Source organism: Anabrus simplex, chromosome 1 (genome assembly GCF_040414725.1).
Source record: "Anabrus simplex isolate iqAnaSimp1 chromosome 1, ASM4041472v1, whole genome shotgun sequence".
NCBI classification, from domain to species: Eukaryota; Metazoa; Arthropoda; class Insecta; order Orthoptera; family Tettigoniidae; genus Anabrus; species Anabrus simplex.
This window is the reverse complement of record NC_090265.1, coordinates 990,338,000-990,365,406: the sequence shown is the minus strand read 5'-3', so window position 1 is coordinate 990,365,406 and position 27,407 is coordinate 990,338,000. Positions and strand designations below refer to the sequence as shown.

General features: G+C 42.4%; 1 protein-coding gene across 1 annotated transcript in view; it reads right to left on the bottom strand.

Annotated features, from left to right (window-relative positions):
- Positions 1–27,407, bottom strand: part of CngA (Cyclic nucleotide-gated ion channel subunit A) — a 204,542-nt gene that overhangs the window by 118,628 nt on the left and 58,507 nt on the right. Inside the window, exons 3-4 of the mRNA XM_067148987.2 lie at positions 24,875–25,072; positions 8,213–8,375 (exon numbers count right to left, since the gene is read on the bottom strand). Of these exons, the coding sequence (XP_067005088.2) occupies positions 8,213–8,375; positions 24,875–25,072 (361 nt within the window). The remainder of the gene's footprint in view (positions 1–8,212; positions 8,376–24,874; positions 25,073–27,407) is intronic.

Here is a 27,407-nt window from a genome sequence, read left to right as displayed (position 1 = left end):
TTCCCACTATAAGGTAGGTGCCATAATATTGTGATATGAGTTTAGAAAACTGAATAATGATCACTCATTCTTTTCTGTGTACAACAGTATTCTTTTAACCTGGAATTTGCGTATTTTTATTGGGTATGTTAAGGACTATTTTAAAGTATTTGTAACCTTGTATTCGGAAAAGTGTTAGATTCGAACCCCGCCATCGGCAGGCCGGAATAGGGATTAACTTGGTTTCACACCTGTCAAATGCCGGGGATGTGCCGTAATTAATGCCAGGCTGCTATGGTCGCAGTCCTATCGCATCTTTGTCAAAAAGTTGCATGTGTATTGTGTTAGGATGATGTTAAACAAGTAACTTATTTTTATTAAAAATGAAAAGGTGACATCACGCACGCATAAACCGCATATATGGTACCTGGGAGTTCACTGCAATTAGTTTCAACATCGAAGAGTGTCCTTAAACGACCTCTGTTATGGCGTGTATAACTGTTTTTATTGCCACTGCTATTCTGGAAAAAGTTGTAAATGTAATTAGATTTGATATAAATTTCCAGTTTGCCCCGCAACCAGCCTGAATTATGGAATTAGTTAACAAGCCGGTGTGAATTTGAGGTTGAGCATTCAATGACTCAGATTTTTTATCGTCTGCCATTAATGTAATTGTAGTTTACGTGCTACAAATTGCTTTTATTGATTTCATAATAGCATGTGTATGCATATTCAAAACAATTTTGGAGACTATTTGCATAATGAGACTAAACCAATATTTGTAAATAAACCTCTGATAGTAAACGTATGCCTAGATATTCAGTTAGTATAGGGGGAGAAATAGCTAAATCTAGTGAGTGAAATGCGACTTTTTGTTGGTAGCATCAAGAAACTTCATTACTGCCCTGTTTATTATGTTTTGAAGACAGGTTTCTTTAACATGAATACTTCCACAATATTTAATACCAGTGGCATGGCGCAGGAATTTCCTGGGTGTTGCCGATTTGAAACTGATAGAGTCGAGGAGAGGATGAAGTAGTATCGAGCGTTCTGCGAAGTTTTATGCGGATTTTTTTCAAGGATGATGTCCAATGTATCGAATTATACGGGAGATAGTGGGTTCGAAAGCTTCCGTGGCTAAGGTGGCAGCTCCGTGGTTCAAATCCCGGTCACTCCATGTGAGATTTGTGCCGGACAAAGCGGAGGCGGGAGAGGTTTTTCTCTGGGTAGTCCGGTCTTCCCTGTCATCTGTCATTCCAGCAACACTCTCCAATATCATTTCATTTCATCGGTCATTCATTAATCATTGCCCCAGAGGAGTGCGACAGGCTTCGGCAGCCGGCACAATTCCTATCCTCGCCGCTAGATGGGGGTTCATTCATTCCATTCCTGACCCGGTCGAATGACTGGAAACAGGCTGTAGATTTTCATAGTAGGTTCGAACCCCTCTGTTGCTAGCCCTGAATATGGTTTTCCGTGGTTTCCCAAGCACACCAAGCAAATGCTGGGGCTGTACGTTAAGGAAGGCCAAGGCCGCTTCCTCCCTACACCTAGCCCTTTCCTATCCCATCGTTGCCATAAGACCTGTCTGTGTTGGTGCGACGTTTAAGTAACTATTACAAACAAATATACAAAGAATAATACGATTATAAGAATATTAATAATACATGTGTAACAATTACCTGAAAATAGTGTATTTGAAGATTGTCAAAAATTGTGTTGTGCCTACTTGTATGGAAGTTCTGGCTAGACCAAGTAACACACATATCTCTTCCTTTCCACAGCTTCTGTTTTTTTAAATACATCACTTAATGAGAAGTCTATTTTCGTTTTGTCAAAACGCGCTAGAGAAACAATGAACGCAATATGACTTTTAGAGTTTTCATGACGCGCTCGCAGAACACGGAAACTGTGCTATAGAGAGCCTTTTAAAACGTTCCTTAGGATCATGCAGACTACCTTCAGCGAGAAAAGTAATATTATTTCGAATGGCAGATCAACTCCTGAATTCAAAGATTTGAAGGCTAAATCATGTGGAGGTTTCGAAATACATTTTAGTGTATCATAGTATACACAATCACCATGACATTGTAGAAAATTATCAAGATTATTTTTCCAAATGAAAAAAAAAAAAAAAAAACAGCTGGACTAAAGATGGTGTCAAGAATATGGATTTTTAAAAAAATTTATTTAGCGTATGGCCTTACAGTTACAGTACATGCCTGCATGATTTTGTAAAGCAACCTACAGTATATCTTTATGTCCAGGTTCTTTATGTACTGTAACTGATAGTCTCTGAAAACGCAAAAGTAAAAAAAATGAAATGGCGTATGCCTTTTAGTGCCGGGACTGTCCAAGGACATGTTCGGCTCGCCAGGTGGAGGTCTTTTGATTTGACACCCGTAGGCGACCTGCACGTCATGATGAGGATGAGACGACGTTGAGGACGACACATGCACCCAGCCCGCGTGCCAGCGATATTAACCAATGAATCGAACCCGGGCCCCTGTAGCCAAAGGCCAGCACGCTAACCATTTAGCCATGGAGCCGGACAACGCACAAGTAAAATTACTGATGTCGCAACTGTACTTTCTTCTTGGACACTCGGTGGTAATATGTTGGATGGTCTGCTTAGAGGCACCACAAACGCTGTTAGGTTTAGGAATTATTTTCCATTTGTACTGGAAATCTGCGCGGTTACCATGGCCCAATCGTATCCTGTTAAGAGTAGACCAGGTTTTACGAGGGATCTCAAATCCAGGTGGCAGTGATGAACCAATTTGTGGCAGAGTTGATTCAGGCCTAGTATCTTGTCTTCCTTGCTATTCTTTAGTTATACTGAAGTTTTCTTCAATTCTATTGCAGTTTTTATTGGTGGATTTCGAGACCTTATAAGATTCAGATGGATATCAACAATGTCGCCATGTATTGGTAATTGGGGATTTCTTGAACTACCTGAGAGAACATTTTTACGTCGAAGATCTGGTGGGGAGATATGGCTAAGGGTAGGTAGACAATACGTGGGTGTAGACCTGATTGTGCCGGTGAATATACGCATCGAGGTGTTGAGCTGAGTATCTATGAGGCTGGTGTGAGGGCTATTCAACCAAACAGGAGCACAGTATTCGGCAGTCGAATACATAAGTCCCGAAGCTGAGCATCGAAGTAAAATTGCCGTTGAACCCCAAGTTGTACCACATCATCATCATCATCATAACAAAATTTTCTTGAATGTGTGGCAGGCATATCAAAGATATATATAAGCTAAATAAGATTGGAGCAAGAACAGATCCCTGAGGAAGTCCATTATTTAGTGATCTTTGTAGTACTAAATAAATATAGTATACATAAACAGTTGTTCCAGTAAATAAATATTATTTTGATAACCATTCTCGAAATGGTCATACTTCCAAGTTTGTAGATTTATTCGAGTCTCCCTTATATGAAATGTGTTAGTATTTACTTTAGAACTATATTCCATGTTCTTATGCTAGGATGAATGTTTTCAGAACTGTGTACATCTTCCTTGTTCCATCTTGAATTTTCTGACTGTATTTTGCAGAACGTAAATGAAGCAACAGTTCTTCGTCAGGAATTAAGTACAACAGAGAACTATCGTTTAAGGAGATGATCATATCCTGCTGTGAAAAACTTGAAGACGAGATAGATAAAGCAACATAACATATTAACTACCCCGTGGAAATGAATGAAAGTGAGGTAACACGTTGCCAGAGGTCTCCACGTGCATAGAAACCTGGCGTGAGGTCAGCGCGACTATACTGTAGCGCCAAATAGGCCTGGCCCCAAAAGACGAGGCAGTTGAAGGAACGTGACAAGACAGTGTGAGTCCATCAGCGAGCTGTTACGGTGCACTGCGGTGGTTATTTATTACAACATGGCCCGGAGACAACATTTGGATGATGGCGGGCTGAGTGGCTCAGACGGTTGAGGCGCTAGCCTTCTGACACCAACTTGGCAGGTTCGATCCTGGCTCAGTCCGGTGGTATTTGAAGGTGCTCAAATATGTCAGCCTCGTGTCGGTAGATTTACTGGCACGTAAAAGAACTCCTGTGGAACTAAATTCCGGTACTTAGGCGTCTCCGAAAACCGTAAAAGTAGTTAGTGGAACGTAAAGCCAATATTATCATAATTATTAACATTTGGATGACTTCACACGGGGAAGAATCATCGGGAAACTGAAAGAAGGACGAAGTTTAACGAGTGTAGCCCAGGAGTTCCGTTTGCTCACGGCATTGTTTCACGTGCTTGGAGAGCAATCCGAACCACAGGGACTGCTGCCAAGGGAGAGGAGAGGGTCGACCATGGTCAGCTACAGCAGCAGATGACCACTACATCGTGCAACAGGCAAGAGGAGACTCACGTCAAACAGCGGGTGCAATTTCAACCACATTTAACAGGACTGCAAAACAGTCAATCTCGCCCTCCACAGAGGCACGGCGACGGCGTGGTGGTGGTCTGTTTGTCAGACGACCATTACGTCGCGTTTCGTTGACACTCGCACATCGGTGGCACCGTTTGCGATGATGCCAAGAGCATCAGTTCTGGACCGACGAGGAGTGGGATTGCGTGCTCTTCTCAGATGAGATCACATTCAGTTTTTTGTTTTTGCTAGTTGCTTTACGTCGCACCGACACAGATAGGTCTTATGGCGACGATGGGACAGGGAAGGGCTAGGAGTGGGAAGGAAGCGGTCGTGGCCTTAATTAAGGTACAGCCCCAGCATTTGACTGGTGTGAAAATGGGAAACCACGGAAAACCATTTTCAAGGCTGCCGACAGTGGGGTTCGAACTATCTCCCGAATACTGGATACTGGCCGCACTTAAGCGACTGCAGCTATCAAGCTCGGTAGATCACATTCAGTCTGATTACATTCAGTCTGAGTAGTGAGTAGTTTTGCACAGCACTGTTGTTTACGAATGTGCAGTCGGTCAAAAAGGAATAAAAGCTTGGTATTTTATAAGTTGCTCGCAGGTACACTTTTCTCAGAAACAATAACCTATAGATATAATGTTTGTTGTGATCATGCACAAGGTTTGTATATACAGGCCCCTGTACAGCATATCAGGTGAGGTCGCCTGGGCGAGGTACTGGTCATCCTGCACAGTTGTATCCCACCGAACCATAGTCTCACGTTCCAAGACACTGCCCTTCAGGCGGTGGAAATGGCATTCCTCGCTGAGTCCGAGGGACAAACCAGCCCTGGAGGTTAAACGGATTAAAGGTGCGGTTTCCTATGTGCAGCGGTCGCATGCGATTGCTGCATGCAGGGGGCGCATGCGTTGGACGCATGGCCCTGTCAGTTTCCATCGTGCAGTTGGTGCGCGCGCCTCAGAAGGGCCAGTCTACTCGCGCAATGGCGAGTGTTGTGACACAAGCTTGGTTGTACATTTTAAAACAGGAAATGGAAGACAGTATCATGATGGAAATAGAAAGAAAGAGAAGGAAGAAGGTAGATAATATGTATTTAAGGAGAAATGAGGAAGGGTATCATTCCAATTTAATTTCCAAGCACCTACTGGACGACGAAATAAAGTTTCATCATTTTTTTCGTTTAACGAGATATCAGTTTCAATTGTCCGACTCGTGGCTGAACGGTCAGCGTACTGGCCTACGGTTCAGAGGGTCCCGGGTTCGATTCCGGCCGGGTCGGGGATTTTAACCTTAATTGGTTAATTCCAATGGCACGGGAGATGGGTGTAAGTGTTGTCTTCATCATCATTTCATCCTCATCACGACGCGCAGGTCGCCTACGGAAGTCAAATAGAAAGACCTGCACCTGGCGAGCCGAACCCGTCCTGGGATATCCCGGCACTAAAAGCCATACGACATTTCAGTTTCAATTTGTATTGTCTGCAATTAAAAACGACATAGACCAACAGAAAGTATTTGGAAGTCGAAGGCCACTGAATTTTGGGAAAGATGGCAATTTCCTAATTGTGTCGGAGCAATTGACGGGAAACTTATCCGGATTGTATGCCCTTCGAAGAGCGGGTCTCTGTTCTTCAATTACAAGAACTTTTTCTCCATTGTTCTTTTGGCAATCGTGGACGCGAATTACAAGTTCGTTGCAGTTGACATCGGATCGTATGGAAAAGAAGGTGATAATGGAATATTTGCAAAGTCGAATATGGGCAAAAAGTTGTATTCGAACAATTTCGACTTTCCACCAGAAACAAATTTGCCAGGTTCTGAGAGGGTTCTGCCACATGTAATTGTTGGGGATGAAGCATTCAGGCTTCACAAGAACATTCTGAAACCATTTAATAGGTCCCAGGCAAAGGAAAATTTTGAAAAGGCAATTTTCAATTACCGTCTATGCAGAGTCAGGCGTGTTTCTGAGAATGCTTTTGGTTTACTGTGTCAAGTTTTCAGATTGTTTTACTCCCCAACCGGAGTTAAACCTGAAACCTGTGACAAGTTAGTATTAGCTGCAGGCTGCCTCCACAATTTAATTAGGGAAGATTGTCAATCACTTCTGACTTCACAGTGAAATAGCTGTGAGGAACATGACACCTCTTAGTAGAAATGGAGGATTTGCCCAGGCAGAAGGATTCCAGGTTCGAGATTCTTTCATGGATTTTTTTGTAGCAGAAGGCAAAGTTGAATGGCAAGAGAGAGCAATTCAAGGCACATAATTAGACCAGGGATTTGGTATGGACAGCTATATTTTTCACTACACAGTAAAACCTCTTCAAGACGAAAGCTTGTCCGAAGTGGAAACGTTTCGCAGTTCCTGTGATTATAACAGTCTTTATTGCGTTATGAAATTTGAGTAAAGTGGAATCTGCATAACACGTGAGTGGAAAAGATTTTATTTACGGATAATATTATTGTAAAATGCGGATAAAATTATTGTGGCAATGAAATCATTTAAGCTCTGTGTTGTACTGTACGAGCAAATACTGGCCATGACGGCCACATTATGTTCAAACCATGATCATACACACGAACTTCGGTGCAAAAGTGACGCAAACCAATTTACCATTCATTGATTCTCACTCTTCCAAACTGTTTAAATTATCGTACACAATTCACGGGTGTATTCATAACAAGAAATAAAAACCAAGTGCGTGGATGTGTAGTTTTGTGAAATATTATTATTATTATTATTATTATTATTATTATTATTATTATTATTATTATTATTATTATTACTGAAATCCGTGGATCACATGCATACATCAGTCAAGATATTCGAGTGGCATTCAAGAATAGATATTGATATGTTGTTAATGTTTTCTTTCATAATTTTTCGTTTTTTGCGAATGCAATGCAGAAACAAATATATCGGAAAGGAAAATCGGTTCCTTGGAATTCCGCCTTCATCTGTATTTATGTTTTGTACATAACGCACTTTTCCGCTTGTATAAACGTGTTCCATTTCAATATTTTAAGCAGTTGTGAAATTTTGTAAACACTGTCAAAATAATTCAAAATAGAGAATATTCATATCAATTGGTATTCACAAAGCAATGTTTCCGTTGTACGGTATGAGCAAATAATATACTAATTTTTGTTTACTACTATTCATAAAACGCTATGTGACTTGAAAACTTTTGTAAATACGTTGTGTAAACATTTTATAAAAATGAAACCGTGGGGCAGTTTAAAATAATCACTCATCTGTTTTATCATTGAAATTGGAGGCTATTTCTTCCCAGATTTTGTCTCGGAGCACAATATTTTTATAGTCCTGATGGGAGCAGTCATATAGTTCCCGTCTTCCGGAAACAAACTCAATAAATCTCGCCTCTTCTTCTTTAGAAAAGCTCATCATGAGATAATACACGCACGCGTCCGCTGCACCCGACTGGTATACTCAGCACTGCCTGCGTCTACTGCATGCGATGATTTCTAAGAGCTGCATGAAGGAAACCAGTCCTATAGCATTCCATTGTAGGAGTCAGGGAGGGGATGGATGCAGTAGCGGTCGGCAGCAGACGCATGCGACCGCTGCACATAGGAAACCGCACCTTAAGAAAGAAAGAAAGAAAGAAAGAAAGAAAGAAAGAAAAGAAAAAAAGAAAGAAAATATTAAATGCGAGGAACATAAAATACCATTTGCACATTTTTTTCTGAGTGACTATAAAAAGATGTAGAATGATAAACCTGACGCCGTTGAGAAATTACTATATCCGGGGCACTTTACTTACCTTGAATGATTGTATAGACAGCGATTTGTCACTTTGATCAACAGGAAATACTGCCTACCTTCGTGAGCATGGATGATGGTGTCGATGAGGTAAATGGCGTCACATGTGTAGTCGAGTGTCCACCAGAGGTCAGGCGTAGCGTTGTTCAGCTCCCAGAAGACGGCCCGACATATGACCAGAATGAGGTTGTACAGCACAGCCACAGACACTACCAATAGCCACTGCAAACAAGAACAGCGAACTTGCGTTTAAAGTGTGATTTAAGTGTGAACATACAGATTCTGAGCTCAGTTCCTTGACCTCGAAATATGTATTTCCTAACCAAGCAATAAAATTATTCCAATCATGCAAGGTGCCGAAAATATAAGGGATGGCGCAACATACCAAAACAATTATCACCGACTGTGTCATTTTTCACGATCACTTGCTATTTCTCAAGGTTGCGGATCGAATCCTAGCCACCAACAGGCATCTGTTTCAATTTGAAACGCAGTGTCATCATTGTATGGAAGTGACTTTCCAAAAACAAAAAACAAAACGACGTCGTGTTAACAAACACTCGTCATGTGTCAGAAACGTAAAGAAAAAACGAAACACTATCATTTCTGCACAACAATGTCAGTAAATAAGTCCTTGTCCACCTCTGTCGTGTAGTCGTTAGTAAGATTAGCTGCCACCCCGCGGAAGCCCGGGTTCGATTCCCAGCTCTGCCACGAAATTTGAAAAGTGGTACGAGGGCTGGAACGGGATCCACTCAGCCTCGGGAGGTCAGCTGAGTAGAGGGGGTTCGATTCCCACCTCAGCCATACTTGAAGTGGATTTCCGTGGTTTCCCACTTCTCCTCCAGGCAAATGCCGGGATGGTACCTAACTTAAGGCCACGGGCGTTTCCTTTCCTCTTCATTGCATATCTCCCCCAATCTTTCCATCCCCCACAAGGCCCCTGTTCAGCATAGCAGGTGAGGCCACCTGGGTGAGGTACTGGTCATCCTCCCCAGTTGTCTCACTCTCCAGGACACTGCCCTTGAGGCGGTAGAGGTGGGGTACATCGCTGAGTCCGGGAGGGGGGAGGGGACTAACTCTGCAGTGTAAAAGGGATTACATAAATAAATACGTTTTAAGTATGACTTCTCATGAATCATCCATCGAGCTCTAACCACGTGTAAGGACTGGGGGTCGACCGAGAAATTTAGGTACGAGACTTCCATCTTTTTGGAGAGGTCCATGGCGCTGGGTTGAGTCAACCTACAATGGAAATGAGTACCTGTCGGATATAGAGCTAAACACTCTACCACATTTAAAATGAGAAGCCAGAGCTATGGTGTCAGCGATTTCGTTAAAACATTAGGAGGTTGAGATACGTTAAAAACAAACAGATGCGTATCCCAAGGTTTGTGCCATTGGCCCTTACGTGTCGAGAAAACGGCTCTTTAAATTGAACAGCAATTTGGGCATGTGCATCTGTGGCACAGCTGGTCTACCGGTCAATGTCTTTGCCTTCCAAGCAGGAAGCTCGAGTTCGAGGCGCACCTCATTTTATGTTTGCTTTTCTTTTATATCTGGTTTTCTTTGTTCTTTGTTCCGTACATTAAAAGGAAACTGTCCATCTCTGTGGTGTAGTGGTTAGTGTTATTAGCTTACCACCCGCGGAGGCCCGGGTTCGATTTCCGGGTCTGCTACGAAATTTGAAAAGTGGTACGAGGGCTGGAACGGGGTACACTCAGTCTCGGGAGGTCAACTGATTAGAGGGGGGTTCGATTCCCATCTCAGCCATCCTGGAAGTGGTTTTCAGTGGATTCCCACTTCTCCTCCAGACAAATGCCGGGATTGTACCTAACTTAAGCCACGGCCGCTTCTTTCTCTGTTACTTGCCCATTCCTTCCAATCTTTCCATTCCCCACAAGGCCCCTGTTCAACATAGCAGGTGAGACCGCCTGGACGGGGTACTGGTCCTCCTCCTCATTTGTATCCCAAATCTGACGCTCCAGGACACTGCCCTTGAGGTGGTAGAGGTGGGATCCCTTGCAGAGTCCGAGGGAAAAACCAACCCTGGAGGGTAAATAGATTAAGAGGAGGAAGAAGAGCATTATTTACTCTATCTTACGTCTGACTTCGAATGGGGTTAGAGTAGTAACCTTCAGTTAAGGATGCTCGGTTCGATTCCTGGCTGGTTTGAGAATCCTAGCTAAGATATAGTTAATTGCTCTGGCTTGAGGACTGGGTGTTTTGTGTTCGTCTCAATACATATCTCTTTACATATATTACTACCACAAAAGCACGTAATAGTGAGTACATCGTCTTTGCATGGTTTTGGCGTTGGAAAGGGCATCCAGTCGTAAAAGTGAGTCAAATATGTAAACGAGAAAAGGCCAGGGAACAAAGAAATTGTATATCTTCTAATAAATGTATTCCTTCTCTTGATATTTTCAAATTTGTGTAATTCATTTTATCTTCCTCACTCCGTATTGTTACGAATAAAACACCGTCTGTTTATTGATCTAATGTAGGATTACCCAGTGACAACAGGTTGCTAAGTAGTGACTATTTACAAAGTATTTTGGCCTCACAGCAAGTCTCTGGCCTGGCAGTTTTTACGTGGAACGGGCGATCCTTCCGTAATCTTGATTAACTGGCCTAATCGTTCACTTCGCTACGCACGCACCAGTCTCTTTACTCATCCGTTCCCTGTAATTGGGTTTGAACACAGATCGCTGAATAACAGGCCGCACGACGACTGTTCACTAGGCTCGACTCCAGACAAGTCCGACAACTCACGCAATCACACGACTGCTGTACACTCCGCTCGACTCCATACAAGGCCGATAACTCGTACAATCAATTCAGCACAAGTAACTCAATGAACATAACTGCTCCACACACTGAGCTACTCAGTACGTATCACTCAACAGCAACACAGTACGCCCAACAGTAACAACACTTTAACAATACTCTCAGGCACACATGCACGCTCAGCATAACGACTCCCATTACAACAACTGCTCCAACACTTCACCACGTCTCGACACACTCTCTACCCTTACATTTCTGCTCCAACAACACTACTACAGTTCGCCAACTTACACGTTCGTGGCTAGCTCCCTTTATATAGGTTATGCTTGATGACTTTCTGGTATTTTCGAGGAGCTGCCAGAATGACGACGTTCGAGTTTTTCCATCCGGAAAATCCACGGAGACACCAGTCATAAGGCACAATGGCACACTAATCGGAGGTAAGGCTTTTTGCGGATGATGTTATTCTCTATAGAGTGATAAATAAGTTACAAGATTGTGAGCAACTGCAACGTGACCTCGAAAATGTTGTGAGATGGACAGCAGGCAATGGTATGTTGATAAACGGGGTTAAAAGTCAGGTTGTGAGTTTTACAAGTAGGAAAAGTCCTCTCAGTTTTAATTACTGCGTTGATGGGGTGAAAGTTCCTTTTAGGGATCATTGTAAGTATCTAGGTGTTAATATAAGGAAAGATCTTCATTGGGGTAATCACATAAATGGGATTGTAAATAAAGGGTACAGATCTCTGCACATGGTTATGAGGGTGTTTAGGGGTTGTAGTAAGGATGTAAAGGAGAGGGAATATAAGTCTCTGGTAAGACCCCAACTAGAGTATGGTTCCAGTGTATGGGACCCTCACCAGGATTACCTGATTCAAGAACTGGAAAAAATCCAAAGAAAAGCAGCTCGATTTGTTCTGGGCGATTTCCGACAAAAGAGTAGCGTTACAAAAATGTTGCAATGTTTGGGTTGGGAAGAACTGAGAGAAAGAAGAAGAGCTGCTCGACTAAGTGGTATGTTCCGGGCTGTCAGCGGAGAGATGGCGTGGAATGACATTAGTAGACGAATAAGTTTGAATGGCGTTTATAAAAGTAGGAAAGATCACAATATGAAGATAAAGTTGGAATTCAAGAGGACAAACTGGGGCAAATATTCATTTATAGGAAGGGGAGTTAGGAATTGGAATAACTTACCAAGAGAGATGTTCAATAAATTTCCAATTTCTTTGAAATCATTTAGGAAAAGGCTAGGAAAACAACAAATAGGGAATCTGCCACCTGGGCGACTGCCCTAAATGCAGATCAGTATTGATTGATTGATTGATTGATTGATTGATTGATTGATTGATTGATTGATTGAGGCTGTAACAACACTCAAACCGGCTGGGAGTTCTCCGATCTGACTCACTCATCCCTTCCAGAAAATGCTGAAAGGTGCTTGCAGAGGACTGGCAGTCACATGAGCACGTAACGGTATCTTTCATGAGAGTTAAATAACGAGGGTCTTTAATTCCTTAAAATTATTATATTACTTCCACCATTTTCCTCACAATCTGGTGGGGTCGTGAGTACCAATATATAGACTTCGCCCTGTTTTACGATTGGATACCCTTCCTGACGTCAACGTTGTGTGAAGATATATATTCACTATAGCGTGTTTCTGTGGTAGTGTGATGTATTGTGTGTATCGGGAGAGGAGTGAACTGAGAGAAACACATACTGTTCCGACCGGAAGGAATCAAGCAGACGCGGCTACAATCTTCGATCCTGCCGGGAATCGAACCCAGGATTCTCTGAACCAAAGGTCTCTACGCTGACCATTCAGCCAAGGAGCCGAATTCTTTACTTAGCAGAAATCAACCAGCTAGATTACTTCGGAAATTTATCACGCATTGACCGACTGAAAATAGGCCAGTAGTGGCGCAGTGTTACAGACACTATTGTGTATGTTATTCGATCTTCCACTTTATTTTCAAAGGTGCAGAGCAAGAGCAAGAGGCAGAGGAGGATAGTGTAATAGCAGGAGAAACTTTTCAGGTGAACAGACAACACCCATGGGGAGTGCTCTACTCGAGCATTACGCTGATATTGAGGGAGAAGTGTCAGTTTTATGTTACATGGCGGACTTCATGGTTGGGAACTGTTTCAGAAAGATAGCAACAGTCGCAAGGTAATATTTATTTATTTATTTATTTATTTATTTATTTATTTATTTATTTATTTATTTATTTATTTATTTATTTATTTATTTATTTATTCATGTCTTTCTGTACATGGCGGGGCTCAGGCTATGAAGCCTGCTATTATACCAAACCATATAATTGTATACCTGTGTAAACATAATGTATTGAACATTATAACTACTTAAAATTAAGATAAGTTTAATATAATTTAAAATTAAAGTGAAATGTAATTTAACTGAAATGTAAAGTATCATTATTTTTTTTAATATTTTAAAATGAATTTATAGTATTTACTATTATTAAACTATACTTCGAAAATTGTCAATGTTACTAATCTTACATTTACATTTTATTCATTTGACTTTTAATCTAACATTTGAGGGTACCTCTTAGAGTAAATTATTCTGAATGTAGGTAAAATTTCCAGCACATTCTTCTGAATACCTTTATGTCTCTAATTTCAGCCGGGAGAGAATTCCAGAAACGTATGGTCCCCGGAACAAATGAGGAGTAAGGAGGGAGCTCTCCCAGTTCCGGTTATACTGCCAACTGAATGGAAATGAAATCTGAATTGGATCGATAATATGATCGATGTTAATTTCCTAAACATTTATTATCTTACGCCAACAACAGTGTCACACATACATTATTTCACATTATATAACATTTCTCGATGCGAATCGTGTTCCTAGAATGAATTCTATAGTTTGGCTTTGTTGTGTAAACAACAACAGTACTAGTACGTAAAGTGTGCGCCAGATGTCGCACAGCGATGCGCAAGCGATTCATAGTTTGTGTTTCAAAGGTTACAAATACGAATCTCGAAGATAACCGAGGTCGACCGATTCAGCACTAGGGTGTGCATGTGTCACTAAAAGGTGAGCGTACGGTACATACTACTGTGGTGAGTGGGGATGGACAGCAGGGATCGTATTGATGACCTTGAGGGTGCTCTACCTGAGGGAGATAGGTAGCTGAAATCTATTCTCAGGTAGTCTGGTTTACCTGTTCGCAGTATTTTGTTCAGAAGAGAAACAGCATGGTACTTACGTCTATCGCATAATCTTAACCAGGACAGCTGATGGAGGAATGGGCTGATGTGGGAATGGAGCGGAACATTTAGAATGAATCGAATGCAGGCATTATGCGCCCGTTGAAGTTTAGAACCAAGTGAACAACTTATATTACTATAGACTACGTCACCATGAAGGAGCAGTTTCCTGGTTTTGACAGGTGGAAAGTCCCTCAGTTTGTGCAGTGAGTGTAATGAACCGAATACACGTTGACACATTTTTGTTACGTGCTCTGGTCAACTTAAATACTTATCAAAAATTATTCCAAGGTTCTTAACGGAGTCTTTCAGTGTTATAGGTGTTTCATTGATCTTGATAACCGGTATCTTGATACTTTCTAACTTGGCATGCGCTTTTTTAGATCCTATTTTTTGCTAGGGGCTTTACGTCGCACCGACACAGATAGGTCTTATGGCGACGATGCGATAGGAAAGGCCTAGGAGTTGGAAGGAAGCGGACGTGGCCTTAATTAAGGTACAGCCCCAGCATTTGCCTGGTGTGAAAATGGGAAACAACGGAAAACCATATTCAGGGCTGCCGATAGTGGGATTCGAACCTACTATCTCCCGGATGCAAGCTCACAGCTGCGCGCCTCTACACGCACGGCCAACTCGCCCGGTTTAGATCCTATTATGATGGCTTACTATTTTAATGGGTTTACCTTCAGGCAGTGGCTACTAGTCCCTTCGTTAATGTTAAATAAGTCTTCGTTTAATTTCATGGTTGCGTCTTGTATCTCATTCAGCTTGGTATGCATATACAATTGGATGTCGTCTGCGTATAAGTGATATTTACAGTTCGTCAGTTGTTCTGATAGGTCATTCACGTACAGGGAGAACAGAAGTGGTGATAACACCCCACCCTGTGCTACTCCTATCTCAGTATTTCGCCATCTAGACATATTGTCTCCCACTGACACACATTGTTTACGTCCACTGAGATAGGAACGTACCCAGCTTAATACATTATTAGAAAATTTCATCATTTCAAATTTGTCTAATAAAATGTCTTTGTCTACGCAGTCAAATCCCTTTGTGAGGTCGATAAGAATTAGAATTGTCATTTGTCCCTTATCCATTGCTAGTTGAATGTCGTTAGTTACTTTTACTAATGCTGTGTTGGTACTGTAGTTCGATCTATACCCTGATTGATATTTGTCGAGTAAGTTATGATGTAAGAGATAGTCTGTCATTTGTTTGTGTACTAGTTTTTCCAGTACTTTTCCTAGTAGAGGGAGGATACTAACAGGCCGGTAATCGTCAAGGGTTATAGGGGTACTATTTTTCGGCAAGGGTCTAATGATGGCATTTTTCCAGTTCTCAAGAAAGATTCCCGTCATAAGAGAGGTGTTAATAACGTTATTGTAGGAAGAATGATGTCTAGAATTTTTCTTAAAAGGATAGGTTTATTCCGTCGTGTCCAATAGACCCTGATTTTATGTCACTGAGGACGCTCTTTACATCACCTGGAGTCACATGAGGGAGGTAGAATGTTTCTCCACCATGCTTTCTGTTTTAAGATATTCGGTCAATGGTGGCTCTCTTGGTATTTCCGTTCGTCTGGACGTTTCTTGAGCTAAAATAATCAGTCAGATCGTCCAGAGGTACATTACAGTTACTATCCTTTGTCTTTGTTTTATATCGCGGAGAGTCTTCCATACAACAGCAGAGTTATGTGTATTTAAACTTCGTTCGAGTAGCGTATTTTAGCGTTTCTTATCATCTGCATTGTTTTATTTCGGAGTCTTTTATATTTCTCAAAATTGTCAAATGCTCAGCGCGCCGAATTCTCTCGACCGTTATTCTCGGTTTTCTAGACCGGGGTCACTATCTGACCGTCAGATAGCTCCTCAATTGTTCTCACGGAGGCTAAGTGGACCTCAAACCAGCCTTCAGATCCAGATAAAATCTGACCTGGCCTGGAATCAAGTCAGAGTCTCCCGGTAAGATGCGGACTCACTATCCGTAGATCAAGGGGGAGATGTTGTGGATTAATTACGATAAGAAATATCTGCTAAGTTATTAATATTTTTGTTCGTCATTAGATGTCATCCTGGTGAAATTTTACATGTTTCTTTCAGCAAATTTCTCTAGTTATTGTCAACCTCAGTGACTGAGTCTATTGGCTGTTAGATTTTTATTTTCGAGTTAGTGAGTTCGATTCCATCTGAGGTCAGTGGCATGTTAAGGTATTTCAATGGAACAACTGTGTGTCTTTGAACTCCCGTGGGTGAAAATTCCGACATCTTACAAGCTCTTAAATTGCATACTGATTGAATGGACTGTTAGAATTCTAATTCATCTACATACAGTAGTTCTAAGTTTCACCCTCGAGAGTGCTCACTGTAGTTACGTTGGGTATTCAGCCCTAAGGTCCGCCTCTGTGGTGTAGTGGTTAGCGTGATTAGCTGCCACCCCCGGAGGCCCGGGTTCGATTCCCGGCTCTGCCACGAAATTTGAAAAGTGGTACGAGGGCTGGAACGGGGTCTACTCAGCCTCGGGAGGTCAACTGAGTAGAGGTGGGTTCGATTCCCACCTCAGCCATTCTGGAAGTGGTTTTCCGTGGTTTCCCACTTCTCCTCCAGGCGAATGCCGGGATGGTACCTAACTTAAGGCCACGGCCGCTTCCTTCCCTCTTCCTTGTCTATCCCTTCCAATCTTCCCATCCCTCCACAAGGCCCCTGTTCAGCTTAGCAGGTGAGGCCGCCTGGGCGAGGTACTGGTCATACTCCCCAGTTGTATCCCCCGACCAAAAGTCTGAAGCTCCAGGACACTGCCCTTGAGGCGGTAGAGGTGGGATCCCTCGCTAAGTCCGAGGGAAAAACCGAACCTGGAGGGTAAACAGATGATGATGATGATGATGATTCAGCCCTAAGGCTGGTTTGATCCACCACAGTTCCGCCAACAGCCGTCATAGATTGCCTAGGCGTCAGTGAAGAGGCATACTAGGGAAATGAGGAGTGAGGTAGTTTCCCGTTGCCTTCCTTACTGAGCAAAAAGTTCCTATTACATATCAGTCTGCTAAGCCCACTGAAATGCATGCACAACTGACCCTATGAGTGATATTTTCACACCATTCATAGCAGGGACTGGCTGGAGAAGGAATGGCATTACTAGCATCGCTCATACCTCGGTCACCTTCATATTGTCAAAGCTAAGGATGAGACTAAGACAGTACAATGAAAGTAACAAATTTATTCTAGCCCATACCAGAAGACACAGTGCACTGTAAACACTACATCTCGCCAGCAAAGGCATTCACTGTAGTTAACAATAGTTAAACTAAAGCAGAAGAAAGTGCTGATCACGACACGCAAGTTACAACAAAATAATAATAATAATAATAATAATAATAATAATAATAATAATAATAATAATAATAATAATAATAATATTGATTTTTACGTCCCACTAATTACGTTTGACGGCTTTCGGATACGCCGAGGTGCCGAAATTTAGTCCCGCGGGAGTTCTTTTACGTGCCAAGAAATCTACCGATACGAGGCTGATGTATTTGAGCACCTTCAAACACCACCGGACTGAGCCAGGATCGAACTTGCCAAGCTGGGGTCAGAAAGGCAGCGCCTTAACCGTCTGAGCCACAAAGTCCGCCGCGGAAGTTGCCCAAGTGGTGACAACTTAGAAGAATTGCATTTCAGCAGCCGAGGTCATGCCATTATATTCTTCTTTTCTTCTGCATGGCACTTTTCCCACACCCCGGTAGTGTCGTGTGTGCGAATTGTTTCTCCGTGTGGACTTGGCCCTGTTTTACGGCCGGATACCCTTCTTGACGCCAACCCTATGTGTAGGCATGTATTCACTATTACGTGTGTTCTGAGGTGGGTGGCTGGCTGTGTGGTGCAATGTGGGGATATGAAGAGGTGTGTGTTGAGAAAAACACATCCTCCCCGTCCCCGAGTAGAGAAATTAATCAGATATGACTAAAATCCCCCACCCGTTCGGGAATCGAACCCGGCTGGCCATTCAGCCAAAGAACCAGACTCTTATATTCTTCTTCTTCTTATTATTATTATTATTATTGCCCGCCCATATGGTGTAGGGGTTAGTGTGATTAGCTGCCACCCCCGGAGTCCCGGGTTCGATTCCCGGCTCTGCCACGAAATTTGAAAAGTGGTTCGATGGCTGGAACGGGGTCCACTCAGCCTTGGGAGGTCAACTGAGTAGAGGTGGGTTCGATTCCCACCTCAGCCATCCTGGAAGTGGTTTTCCGTGGTTTCCCACTTCTCCTCCAGACAAATGCCGGGATGGTACCTCACTTAAGGCCACGGCCGCTCCCTTTCCTCTTCCTTGTCTATCCCTTCCAAACTTCCCATCCCCCCACAAGGCCCCTGTTCAGCATAGCAGGTGAGGCCGCCTGGGCGAGGTACTGGTCATCCTCCCCAATTGTATCCCCGACCCAGAGTCTGAAGCTTCAGGACACTGCCCTTGAGGCGGTAGAGGTGCTATCCCTCGCTGAGTCCGAGGGAAAAACCGAACCTGGAGGGTAAGCAGATTAAGAAAGAAAGAATTATTATTATTATTATTATTATTATTATTATTATTATTATTATTATTATTATTATTATTATTATTATTATTAATCTCCAACCCGACGGTATTAGATTTCGGAAGCCTAGAGAGTCTTTCATTTTCACGCTTCTCAAGGCCCTTGTCTTCTTTTTGTTCATACCTTCAGTCACAGAAGTATCAGACTTCTTCCACTAACACCTAGGTTATGCAACCAATTCGATTCGAGGCACAGTACTGCAATAAACCAAATTGACGAGCCAATTCCATTTTAATTGATTATTTTTAAAAACCCGTTAGTCAAGAATTGTAAATTTATGGAAAAATAAGATAACTGAATAATTAATTAACGTAGAGAACTTTTATATGCTTTTATTGCTTCTGAAATTTAAATTTTGATTCATGATGCCATGGAGGTATGTAATTTGTTTGCGTAAATATTACAGTTGTTGCAAGACTGGTTTAAATCTTCATGACTTACTGAATTTCAAAAACGAATGAAGAATTTGCTATCATAACATGGCACTTGTTTCTTACAATAATATGTTGAATAACAGTATTCATCTAGAAAATAATTCCCATGTCAGTTAGTAAAACCATCGATAGTAACTTAAGAACATTGCGTTTTTATGAAAGTACACACCGTAGGAATGATTTTAAAATGAACAACATTTTGACGGCTTTCGGATACGCCGAGGTGCCGAAATTTAGTCCCGCGGGAGTTCTCGCGGTTTTCCAGAATCTTTTAATCTCCCCTTCATTCGGTATTTATCCTTCCAATTTTTCAAATCCTCCATTTTCTATATATTAATTGGAAGATTTTGTTTGCACGCTCTTCTTTCTGGCTTCAGAATGACACTGGGACTACTGTTACGAAGCCTGAGATTTTAGCTTTGAAGACTATCAACCTAATGGATAATATTATCTATACCAAGGTGGTCCCAAGAATACATAAAATAATTATACTGTGATGCCTGAAATTTTACTTTCTTATCTCGAGGTACTCCCTTCCCATGGAATTCAATGGACAGGACAGACTTCTTGAACAGTGGAGGTCTCTAGGAGTTGTAGCCAAAGATAGTTAAGTTGATAAACCCCGCAAAACAATGATTTAGGGAGTTTCAAAACAACACTAAAAGTTCCCAGTGTCCTCACGTCCATTCTATTCATCAGGCGTACGGGACTTCTACATAGACTGATGCACCTATGTTGCAGCTTTCATTTTCTCTCATGACATGATAATGACGAAATGAGAGACTTGAAGGTTTAAAAAGTAACCGATTCAAAATTTCAACTATTTGAATCTTCACTTATGTAACTGCAGCAACACCCTTGTAAAAACGATTTCAGTTCTATCGAACTAGTTCCTAGAATATCACTCACGGTATCCCCTGCCTGTCGTAAGAGGCGAGTAAAAGGGGTCTCAGGTTCTCTTAACTTAGAAGCGTGGGTTGGTGACCACGGGGCCCTCAGCTGAGTCCAGGCATTGCTTCTACTTACTTGTGTCAGGCTCCTAACTTTCATCTATCATATACGACCTTTCTTGGTCAACTCTTGTTCTTTTCCGACCCCGATGGTATAGAGCACTCGAGGCCCACGGAATCTCTCAGTTTCACGCTCTTCATGGCCCTTGTCTTCCTTTGGCCGATAATTCATTGTCGGAAGTGTCGGACCCTTCCAATTTTTCTCTCTGATTAGTGTTATATAGGGGATGGTTGCCTAGTTGTACTTCCTCTTAAAAAAATAATCTGCACCACCTACTTACAGTTTCAAATAATGGTGTTTATTATGTAGTAGATTATAGCTCTATATTACAGAGTGTTTAGTGACGCAAATAACCGAGTTGTTAAGTAATTGCGAGTTATTCAGAATGGATAAGTCCGTGATAAAGTTGCTGAAGACGGAAACTAGTGTTAGAAATGTCCGGCCCCACGGTGTAGGAGGGCGACGCGTCCGCCCGTCACCCGGCGGCCCCGGGTTCGATTCCCGGCCGGGTCAGGGGTTTTAAATTGTAAATTATTAATATCCCTGGCCTGGGGACTGGGTGTTTGTGTCGTCCTTAACGTTCTTTTCCTCACATTCAACACTTTACACTTCCGCCATCTACATAATACACGCAGGATCCTCACATATGGTCCAAGTAGGGGCGAAAGATCTTCATGCGTCGACGTCCCGAACAAATAGCATTTAAAAAAAAGCGTTAGAAATGGAATGGTAGGAGCCCGTAGTAACTACAGATGAAGAAACTGAACAGTCTGTAGAATTTTCAGGTTAAACTACTAGCAGTAAGCGAGAATAAGGTAGGTGCTTTCAAAAATCATTGTAATTATCGTACCAGAGACAAAGTTACGAAGAAAATCCCCCAAACTGAACGTCGTTTACTGAATTTTTTGAAATCTCCGCAATATGAATGAATTTTCATTTACTTTTAGTGAATTTTGTATCAATACCAAAATGCGAGCACCTATTGAAAAAAAAAAGTTGTCGGCACCTGTGTATGTACCAAATCAATTGTAAAATGTATGTTTGATTTTAACTGCAGTCCAAGCAGCACGTGGCTGAACTCCATTTAGTTCATGCTCTACTTCACTGAGGTCACTGCCTTAAGATATCTATTTGAAGGTTTGTTCGAACGACTTTAAAGGAAACTAAGTGTAATTTATACATCGGCTGGAAACGTTCACTAAAATGCTATGAATGAAAGTAAAAATAACAGGGAACTATGAAGTGGAATAAATGTGAGTCCTAGATTCTAAAGTCGAATGGGGAGAACTGGTGGAAGCATTTTCAGAATTTAATAGCTGGAGCAATAAAACAAAGATGCGGGCTACATATATTTAAATTAAAGTGCGGATTGTGAAAGCATGCGCAGTGAGTTGAGTCTCGTGGGTGATAGCCGGCAGCAGCGAATTTTCGCACAGAGCAACAAGCAGAAATAAAAATACAGTACTGTAGATGCGTAGGAGAGACTGTCCGCCCACCACAGCTAATGTAACTGACTTCTGTTCGAATGACAGGCTTTTATTTTTTATCATCGCGTATTCAGCAAACTTCCAGCTTTTACGGCAATGGGTTCACTTGAACATAAGCATAATTCAAGGAATACTAAAGTAATTGCAACAGAAATATTTAACAATAATTTTTGCCTCAAAAACACCAAAGACAGAAATCGGCCCAGTTTTCTTTTAATGGGTGTGATTAGTACTGTGACTAGGGAGCTGACTTTCTACCTAGGCTCTCCATGTTCTATTCCAGTGGTCTTCAAAGTGTGGTACGTGTACCACTAGAGGTACGCGGAGTCGTCTCAAGGGGTACACAAATTTATCGTAGCGTCCGACTCTTTACAGTGAGCATTTCATTTTCAGTGGAATCTTGTTTTGATGTAGTGTTTTTGTCTACCACTACACAGAGTCCCGTTTGCAAAATATTAATTCTAAAATGTGTATCAATTTGTCCCTCCCATTGACTGTCTGTCTGTCTGTTAGGTCATCAGCCCAGAGGCTGGTTGGATCCTCAAATAGCACCACCAATGGTTATGCGGTTATAAGGAAACCGCAAAAACCAATGGGAGCACCAAAATGAGGCGTACTAGGCAAGATGAGGTGTGAGGTAGTTTGCTATTGCTTTCCCCACTGGGCCAGAAAGTGCTACTGCAGCACGACTAACCCTGTGAGCAACGCCTTTCATTGCTCTTTTTTAACTTTTTGTTTCGCAATCCACTCAATTACTTCAAAATTTTCAGTAGAAGTGTACTGTATATATAGTATAATAGTAATTGTTGCATGAATAATTATACTCGAATATATATCGTTACGAGGCAATGAAGACCTCGTAATTCCACTCACGAGAAACCGACGTTTCTTCATCTGCCTTGTCAAGGTTTGCCGCGTTGCCTGAGAAGGAAACAAAAGACTCCAATGGTTAAATAATTGTATTTTTTTTTTTGCTAGGGGCTTTACGTCGCACCGACACAGATAGGTCTTATGGCGACGATGGGATAGGAAAGGCCTAGGAGTTGGAAGGAAGCGGCCGTGGCCTTAATTAAGGTACAGCCCCAGCATTTGCCTGGTGTGAAAATGGGAAACCACGGAAAACCATTTTCAGGGCTGCAGTTAGTGGGACTCGAACCTACTATCTCCCGGATGCAAGCTCACAGCCGCGCGCCTCTACACGCACGGCCAACTCGCCCGGTAAATAATTGTATTTGGCATCCAGCAACGATCATTGGTTATTTCTGCTATGATCGCAATATACTCATACTTCGGAGGTATGAAGGTAAAACAATTGGATTTTGCGGGAACGCCAACGAAAAAGTTTGGATACCACTGTTCTATTCCCATTAGATTTTTCATCTGAGAAAACAACACAAATGTCTTCAGCCGAAAATCAAATTGAGGCAAAGTGGCTCTAGCGAACCCAGAAACATCTGAGATGAGCTAAAGAAAATTGTTTTCTTTGCTGCCTCAGTAAATATTTTTGTTTGTATTACCATATTTCTTAATGGATAATAATATTTTATTCATTTACCCTAAAATACGTATAGGAACTATGAAAGGCCAGTAGAACAAGGCAAGCTCAATGCACTGATTACCGAACAACTCGCCGTGCGGTGAGGAGCGCGTAGCTGTGAGCTTGCATCAGGGAGATAGTGGATTCAAACCCCACTGTTGGTAGCCCTAAAGATGGTTTCTTCCGCGGTTTCCCATTTTCACACCAGACAAATGCTGGGGCTGTACCTTAATTAAGGCCACAGTCGCTTCCTTCCAACTCCTAGCGCTTTCCTATCCCATCGTCGCCATAAGATCTATCTGTGTTGGTGAGACGTAAAGCAATTTGAAAAAAATGCACAGATTGTATTCCCTGGTCTAGCCGAGAGCAAATATCTCACAAAAGGAACAGAATAAAGGAAGACAAAAGTGATCTGCTGATAAAATCAGGTGGAACAATGGCAGAAGGGTACTCGGAACGAGGGGTAAGTCTAGTCTGTGCGGAGCTGAATGATCCCCTGCGAGTGGGGGCGGTAGAATAACACCAGCGGTATCCCCTGCCTGTCGTAAGAGGCGACTAAAAGGCGCACCTGGGGCTCTGAACTTGGGAGCGTCGGTTGGCGACCATGGGGCTCTTAGCTGAGTCCTGGCATTGCTTCCACTTACTTGTGCCAGGCTCCTCACTTTCATCTATCCTATCCGACCTCCCTTGGTCAACTTTTGTTCTTTTCTGACCCCGACGCTATTAGGTTTCCGTGGGTAGAACTCTTTCATTTTCATGCCTTTCGTGGCCCTTGTCTTTCTTTGGTCGATACCTTCGTTTTTCGAAGTGTCGTATCCCTTCCTTTTTTCTCTTTCTGATTAGTGTTATATAGTCCGACTCGTTAGCTGAATGGTCAGCGTACTGGCCTTCGGTTCAGAGGGTCCTGGGTTCGATTCCCGCCTGGGTCTGGGATTTAAACCTTAATTGGTTAATTCCAATGGCTCGGGGGCTGGGTGTGTGTGGCGTATTCAACATTGGAAATCGTCCTAGGTAGGGCCCTCATCTTCACAGACATGCAGGTCGCCTAATAGGCCGTCTACTAGAAAAAGACCTGCACCAGGCCTCTCCGGAGGCCATACGCCATAAAATAAGTGTTATATAGAGGATGGTTGGCCAGTTGTACTTCCTCTTAAAACTCAGGGCATGACTAGTTCGTCTGAAATACCTTACTTACAGGGTCGGTATTGCTCCAATAGTACTTTCTGAATCTGTGAGTAAAGTAATGGTAAATTATCTCACTCCCCATCTTACCTAGTAGGCCTTAATATGAAACCGCAATTGATTTTTGCGATTTCCTCAGCACTGCTTAGCCTTTCATGGTGCTATCTGCATCAGGGCTGACGATTAAACATACATCTCATACTTAAAGAATCAGATTAAATTACAACAAAATATTAAACTCTAGAAAAACAGAATATCATGCAAAGGATAAAGGTCATCTTTAACAGATGACACAGACAGTCAAGTAAGCCGCCTCTGGCTGAAGACAACTTGTGGATCGACGCTTATTCATGCTTGCTTTTAAGAGCGAACTTGTGCTAATGTAATTACAAAGCTCCATAACGTGTAAGTACTAAATGATAAAAAGTACTTGAAGACAAGAGTGCGGGATTACTGACCCGATAATGGAAGTTTAACGAGGGATCGATGGCTAGACTGTTTCCCCAACAGAAGACGTTCGTTTCCGGGGCGTCGGGAGAGCTGGACGTGGCGGACACGTACTTGGCCAGGAACCCATCCGGTGGTCGGGGTCCTCCATCCCCTGATGTGTTCCCACTGCCCATTCCCAGCCGCACCGTCACTCGCCTCCAGCATGCCTGTAGAATATAACAAAAACTGTAATTATTATTCATTTAAATAGCTTACAAATAGATCGTGAAAATTATCTGGAAAATAAACGACCAGGGAAACTCAATAGGAAGAGGTTGTTTCATTATTTTGCGACACTGATAAAAACATTTTACGAAAGAAGAACATGAAGGTATTTATACATCTACAAATTAAAGAAGAAAGGATAGAGAAAAGGATACAATAGATTTGGCCTAAATAGAATAGGATGTTAGGTACAGAGGAGGCATGGCTACATATACATACAGAGTGAACCACAAGTCCGCTAACATTTGATGAAGCAATACTTCAAGGAATATTGGAGGTAGAGAGGTAATAACTGACACACATAATTGGCATGACATGGGGTTTTATTGACACCAGAATAAAGTAAATAAACCTTCATTAACAGTGCCTTTTCTGGTAAGGTCAACATGGCGCGATTGCAGGCGCATCTGACGCCCTCTCTCACGACAGCTCCTTTTATACCGTACATGCCTCTCATGCGGAATCACTGAGTTCGATTCTCACCTCAGCCACGACTTTACACGTCATTTGAGAGTATAGAAGGATAAGGCCATGGGAGGTGAATTAAAATCTCAATCGGTCTGTTTGAAGTGGATTTCCGTGGTTGCCTCTCCTCAACCTTAGGTTAATATCGGGGTGCTACCTAGCATATTAGTCACAGTTACTTCATTCTTAGATTTAGCTCCAGTTACATTTTAAAATGGAAAACCCTAACCTACCGGATCGTATTGCACGTAAAGCTGTAGATTTCATGGATAATGAATTAATAGACAATAAAGCCATTTTAGTACAGGCCACGAAGGCCCTTGGAAAAGTGGAATGTAAAGGTTTCCGTTATCCGTAACCTCGGCACTGAGGGGGATATAGTTGTCACCCCCTGGCCAGAGAGAAGGCGTCACCTTCTAGTTGGCCAGCCCCTCCCCTTCGGGGAGGTGAATGAAAATCTTCCCTAGGTCCTAGCTGTCACCTTTGACTCCAGGAGTTTATCTGGTGCTCATTTTTTTGTGTAGGCTCAGTGAACGTCAGAATCATGTAATCCTCCAGAACTAAAAATCTTGTTTCTAAAATTTCCGACTTGCTGGTGGGTAATTCAACCCACGTCCTTCCGAGTGAACTGAGTCTCGGGTAGGCAGCCTCTGGCTAAAGACTCAATAGTTCCATAAACGTCCAATTAGTAACAAATACACTCATTAGTACAGACAACACTGTCACTTGAGCTATCATACTTTCTAAGTCCAAGGCTGTCCTGTCAATTATCATATCCCAAGTCCGGCTGCATGGCTAAATGGTTAACGTGCTGGTCTTTAGTCAGAGGGGTCCCAGGTTCGATTCCTGGCAGGGTCGGGAATGTTAACAAGCATTGGTTAATTCCGTAGGCACGGGGGTTGGATGTATGTGTCGTCTTTATCGTCATTTCATCCTCATCACGACACGCAGGTCGCCTACGGTCACCTGGCGAGCCAACATGTCGTCGGACACTCCTGGCACTAAAAGCCATATGCCATGTCATTTCATCATATCCCAAGCACCTTTCATAAAGCAACAACATCGAGAGTCATGAAGTTGACTCAGGGTTAAAAGTAGAATGGTCTGTTGATGTCCTGATTATTTTCTGTGTGAAAATTGGAATATCTTGATGAGGACCGAGTACCTAGTGGGTATGAAATGTCTGTGCTAGTGAGGACTGTCTGGTCTCTGCTGGTTGGGTTTATAAAACATTTATGAAGAAACTCAAGTGGGAAACCATTTAGGACTATGTCTAGTATACTCGAGAGTGGAGTTTCAACCCATCTTATCCTAGGCTGAGTGCACCAGGGTGCGAAATCGCGATGGGGGGGGGGGGAGGTTTCCCCCAACCGATGATTTTTATCTCAAAGGTTCCCCCACTAAAATTGCGCGCGGGGGGGGGGGCGGATTCTCTCATTATAGAATGAGGAAAATGGACCGCATATATTACTGAAATCAATGTATTTTACTGTGCATATTTTCATAAAAACATCAACAATACACAGAAGATAGAAGTAATAGGATGACTGCCAGAGCTTGAACAATATAACAACGCAGCGGTGGCAACTCCGCACACGCAGTCTATTTTTCATGTTTCATTCTGGCAAGTCCATCTGAAACCCGGGAATAGTTTTCCATTGAACATCATTCTTATTATAACAACAGAATTCAAACAAAAATATTTTAAATTTACATTTTTAAGGGGGAGGGGGTATTTTACTTAGATGAGAATTATATACCCCCTATATACTGTTTGAAATAAACACTAGTAGTTAAGCCCTACGATCCTTC